The sequence below is a fragment of the Salmo salar genome, chromosome 27 (assembly GCF_965601325.2).
Source record: "Salmo salar chromosome 27, fSalSal1, whole genome shotgun sequence".
In the NCBI taxonomy this organism is placed as follows: Eukaryota; Metazoa; Chordata; class Actinopteri; order Salmoniformes; family Salmonidae; genus Salmo; species Salmo salar.
Genome location: NC_138317.1, coordinates 24,720,978 through 24,726,593, shown reverse-complemented (window position 1 = coordinate 24,726,593; position 5,616 = coordinate 24,720,978). Strand labels below are relative to the sequence as shown.

Genomic DNA, 5,616 nt, shown 5'->3' with positions numbered 1-5,616 from the left:
GCGATAGAGCTTTCACATCATTCCTTGTTCCACCTCTGATGTAGTGTGTGTGTGTGTGTGTGTGTGTGTGTGTCGTGTGTGTGTGTGTGTGTGTGTGTGTGTGTGTGTGTGTGTGTGTGTGTGTGTGTGTGTGTGTGTGTGTGTGTGTGTGTGTGTGTGTGTGTGTGTGTGTGTGTGTGGTGTGTGTCGGAGGGAGGGAGGGAGCGACTTGAACACATCCTCATTATATTTACCGGGACCCCGGGGCGGTGTGTGTGCTCGTGTGGAAACAAAAATCTTCAAGCGAGCAGGTCTGTCGTAAATAACGGGAAGGAATCTATGGTTTTAGACAGTTTGGAGAAACTGCCCAGAGTTATATAGTTGTATTTTCTTTCCTGTCTTGTAGTTCAACGAAAGCAGACTTTGATACGTTTATTCTTCAAGATAATTTGGAGGAATTTAGGCCTATACCTTCGTTTTTGTTTTCTTAATGAAAGCAGGCTTTTCTAACTCAGTGATGCATTTTGACCACTTTTAATTCATTTAATATATTGTGCTAAATCGAAAGTCCTGAACTAAATATGCGTTAGTGAAGGAGATGACCAGTAGTTGTGCACGCGGGAGTCCATGTGACGTCAGAGAGACAGGCGAGTTAAAAGCAGAGAGCGCATCAGGAGAGGCATGGTTGGTTTGTGGATCATAGATCACAACATCCCTGCCTCTGTGGACTGCAAATAATGTGTTTCACCAGACTGACTGGACGGTAAACATATTCATTCATTCAGCGCGTCATCAACCGTCAACCGACTTGGACACCTGAGCCATCCCCAAAAAAACATCCCAAGGGAGAATTGCTCTATAGCTGATATTTCTCTAATACCTCAAAAGAAGAGCCGAAGAACAGCTGAAGCAGACTGTTCATTACAAACCAAATCTTGGGTGCCGGCACTTTACCCGCAGTGGAAAGCAGTGTGTCTTGGTGTTGATTTGATTTAGTCAAAGTTACCTTTACGCGCAGATCTAGCACACGTGTAACTTACCCAGATTCCACCTTCGGAACCGACCTTAGATCAGCCGCTACTTGATCCTGATGCATTGATGAGTGACAGTTGGACATTGTGCTCGTGCTTGATCCTTTAAAGTTTGCCGACATTCACTGATGTTTGATATCATGGCTTACCCGCAGCTAGGATACCCCTACTCACCTACACACCAGGTAATGCGTCTTTCACTAAATTAGAAGAAACTTGAAAGAAATTGTGGTGAAGGAAAACATTGTTTGTTTCTGTACTTTATAAGCTAGTGTCTCCGGTTTTGCAGATATATCATATAGCCTACGTTTTGTTTGTTTTACGAAATGACTGTAATTTATTGGGAGCCTTTTTCGTTTTGCTCTCATGTATTGCGTATTGTCTATATTTTTCCTAAATAATGTTTTCTTGTTTTCGCGCCAGTTCCTCATGAGCACGAGCTCTTTGGCCAACTGCTTCGAGCCTGGCGGAAGGTCTCTCCTGGACTCAGGTGTGACGCATCCCTCTCCCCAGCCTCTTCGGTGCCCAGTGTACGAGAGCAGGCTGCTCGGCTCCCCGGGCCAGGAGATACCAACCCCGGCTATAGGTCTGGGTGTGTATGGAGCTGGCTATGGAAAGAGCCAAGGGTACTATGGCACCTGCGGAGGCGACGCAACAGCTCTATATGCCAGGGTAGGTAGGCTTTTTTTCTATATTGACTTTTTTTTCTTCTTTTTTTCTTTCTTTTCACCTAATTGGTCATGTCAGCGAAAATAAAAAGGACAAACCTTTGTCCAATTCGTGCGCACTGGACTGATCCATATCTGTGGTGAGCAAAGTAGACTAAACAAAACATAATTTACTCCATTTTTGAAAGGTTTTGTCAAGTTATGTCAATGAAAGTTTTTTGATTTCATATCTGCAGGGGACCTTGGAGTCCAAAGATGGAGCGTCTGCACATGTGGGGGCCTCTCAAACCCCTGCATACTATCCATATGATTACGCGTTTGGGCAGTATCCATATGACCGATATGGGTATGTCTACTAAACATGTTATCTGTTTCTAAATAACTTGTAATTCTTGTAAACATCAAAATATGATCTAAATATGAGAAATAGGAATAAGGCATGTGTAATTGATGCATAACATAGTTCCATTTGCACACACATATCTCTTGAACATATAATATGTCAAACACCAAGTACAAGGAGGAAAAAATACAATATTTGAAAACAAAGCTCCAGCACATCTTAGAACCATTAAACATAATGTGAAAAATGCAATATTTGGAAGAGTTTCTCAGTCAAATTCACCCCTATTCTGACACCACTCCCCTCACCTCCCTTCTCCCAGGTATGGGTCATCAGTGGACAGTGCCGCAGCACGGAGGAAGAACGCTACCAGGGAGACCACCAGCACTCTGAAGGCCTGGCTGCAGGAGCACCAGAAGAACCCGTATCCCACCAAGGGAGAGAAGATCATGCTGGCCATCATCACCAAGATGACACTTACACAGGTAACAACTGGCTCAGTGTTTGAGGACGAATATGTTAGGTGGAGCTCTTCTGAACTTATCATGTGTTACAGTACATCCACGATCGAGGAGCACTAGGCACTGGTTAATCACAGAAGAAGATTACATCCCACAGAAATGTGTCTTCTGCTTTATCCTAAAGCCTCCTAAAGACCTAAATACACATACATACGATGTCCCTGGAGCAGGTTTAGGGGTTAAGTGCCTTGCTCAGGGCCACAACAGTAGGTTTGGGAATGATCAAATATGTAATGATTTATTCATATGTTTGTTCATTCAGGTGTCCACGTGGTTTGCCAATGCACGGCGGAGGTTGAAGAAGGAGAACAAAGTCACATGGTCACCACGAGCCAATAAAAGCTCTGATGAGAGGGGCTGTGAAGATGACAGTGATGGTGTGGAGGGATCGCAAGAGGAGGAGCCAATCAAACGTGAGATAGAGGTTGATGGTGAGTGCATGTGTACCATAGATTTATATCATTGACTAGACGAACTCATTAACATGCGACCCGCTCTCACAGTCAACTCAGAATTAGATGTTCATCCATGTTTCTCAAACTTGAAATTTGGAAGTTGTTCCAAACGTCAAATTTCGAAGTGTTTATGGTTAAGTTCAGGTATTAACTCCAAATTCTTAAGGTGAGGCATTAACTCTGAATGGTTAAGGTAAGGGTTAAGGTTTGGGATAGGCTATCACTGGATTCAAACTTGCAACCTTTGGAATCAGAGGCAGATTCTAAGTGTTTCCACTAGTGGATGGTTTCCACGTCATCTCCCGACGTCTTCAGACATGGATGGACGTCGAATACTGACTGGTATCACGAGTGACCTGGCTGTTAAAATGGCTTCCCATTAATTTATATGGAAGTTGTTTTCCATCCGTCCTGTGAAATATGTGATTGTTAAAACATCTATGTATTTTTTGGTTGTAGACTCTGTAACGGGGAGGTGTGTGGACCTAAAACAGAGTGACCTGGAGGACTTTGATCTGCTGGAGTCAGATGGTTCTGACTGCGACCCTAAACACCGGTTTCACACCAAAGACACCCCAGTACACACACCACCGGACCACCGCCACCACCCCAAAGACCCTTCCAACAGCCCACTCACACATACCCCAGACACACTCCGACACGGGAATGAACGATTGCCACAGTCAGCAGATTGCCTCAAAAACACACCAGACCACGACAGAACAACCAACTCATTCTACACTCAACGGGACCTGCGAAGTACAGAGAGCAGCAAACCTAACATCTGGTCCATTGCACAAACTGCTACTGTCCAACCTGAGTTCCCTCCATGCATGCACACAGCCACCCCAAGCGAGTCCCTCTCCCCAGGGGGGTATCTGACTGAAGTACCCCACCTGAAGGTGAGGGCGGCTGAGCAGCAGGACTCGCCAGTGGCTACTCTGAGAGATTGGGTGGACGGGGTCTTCCACGACCCGCTGTTCAGACAGAGTTCCTTTAAACCTGTGCTGTCCAAGTCAGCCATGGACAGGGTGTGGATTGGGTTAAATGGATAGGCGATGGAAGGCAGAACTCTGTTGAACATATTACCTCGTCTTTGCAGCATGTATAGACTTCATTAGAGAGGCATACAGAGACTGCTATCCTCACACCATTTGAATTAACTCAACCTGAGCAGAAGGCTATCTGAACTCCTTATGATACTACATGCTTCCATGCCTTTTTTTGTTTTAGAAAAATGTCAATACATTAATGCACATAAACGTCAGTATAATGACAAACATCAGAACAATGACGTTTTGCATAAGTATCAAATTCAGACTACTTTCACTTTAAATGCGTTTTTAAATGAGTGGGAAAAAGAGGGATTCAATCCCTTTGAACACTAAGAAAAGCAAAGTAGTAGCCTACCCATTCTCCCAGTAAAATGATCCCCCACATTCAACAGATTACAAAGTTCTGGATTGTTGAATCACTAAAACACACTGATAATATGTTGTTTTATGATCTGGGAAGTGGGGACACAGAGTATCCTAGTGGCTTACACCGTTTCCAGACCTGTTATAATAACCTGAAGCATGACAGCACAATGTTTCCTCATAAACCAAGTAGTGCATAATATACAGTATGTTTTGCTTATGATCACATCTGATAGACATATTTCACACTTCTTGCACTAAAGTCCGATTGCAGTTGTTGAGTCACGGAAATAAACAATTGTTTTTTTTTGCAGAATGATGTTCTCTGTTGAGTGTGATTTCTCCTTGCGTTCGCTCTCCATGGTGCTGAAACGGAGTGCGTTGTTGACCAGCCTATAGCCTACGTTTTGCAAATGCAACTATCTTACATTTGTTATTAAGGCAAAATTGAAAGGATTACCTTTTATGGGTGCCTTGTGTTCGCTCTCCATGGTGCTGAAATTGTGTCGCGTAAACCAACATCTACTAAATCACATGCGCATGTATCATAGCCTAGTAATGACATTAAACATATATATGTGTATATAATAATAATAACCATATTATTACCTATTATATTTCTAGGTTTATTCTACATTTTGTATTGAACTTTCAATTTCCTCCAAGACTAAATATTTTGCACATATATATCCTCAATTAATGCACCTTGGAGTGCGAGAGAGAGTGGAGGATATTTTCTCCCTCATTTATGTGTGTGTGTGTGTGTAAAAGGCGGCAAGCTGGGCATCGTTGAGCCGTGACTAATTCCAACACAGAGGACAGGGCTGCTAAATTGTTAAATCGATGCCACTTCCACAGCGGGCCCAGATATAGCAGCAATCAGCGATGCGTCTCTTTTCATTAGGCGGCTTTTGACTGCATCAACCTGGGACCATGAGCTGCGCATCCACCGCTCTCTAAACGGGTCATGATAAAATATACTCCATTATAGAATATACTCCATTAGCGAAGAGTTGAGCTCCTTAACACACTTCTTAATCTAATAGCTTTATCTCCACTGACTTCATGCAATATCTTCTTATTTTCCCGCTGAAGGGATAGGAGTACCCTAGGCCTAACATTTTAAGAGATCCATGACATGATGCAATTCAACCCGAGGTTTGAGTGAGACTTTTCAACAGTTTGAATAATACATGGCATG

The 5,616-nt window shown here is 43.3% G+C and overlaps 1 protein-coding gene across 1 annotated transcript; it reads left to right on the top strand.

The window, feature by feature from the left end:
* The first annotated feature begins 278 nt into the window (after window positions 1-278).
* On the top strand, window positions 279-4,731 carry LOC106588701 (iroquois-class homeodomain protein irx-4-A). The gene is made up of 6 exons (XM_014177964.2): window positions 279-1,195; window positions 1,434-1,682; window positions 1,915-2,024; window positions 2,344-2,506; window positions 2,805-2,973; window positions 3,457-4,731. Exons 1-6 carry the CDS (start codon window positions 1,139-1,141, stop codon window positions 4,050-4,052), a joined length of 1,344 nt encoding a protein of 447 aa, XP_014033439.2. The 5' UTR covers window positions 279-1,138; the 3' UTR covers window positions 4,053-4,731.
* The last annotated feature ends 885 nt before the right edge of the window (window positions 4,732-5,616 follow it).

Coding starts and splice junctions, on each gene's coding strand:
- LOC106588701 (XM_014177964.2), top strand. CDS start 1,139: ATGTTTGATATCATGGCTTACCCGCAGCTAGGATACCCCTACTCACCT. Junction 2,025..2,343: donor TATCCATATGACCGATATGG/GTATGTCTACTA, acceptor CCCTTCTCCCAG/GTATGGGTCATCAGTGGACA. Junction 2,507..2,804: donor CCAAGATGACACTTACACAG/GTAACAACTGGC, acceptor TTGTTCATTCAG/GTGTCCACGTGGTTTGCCAA.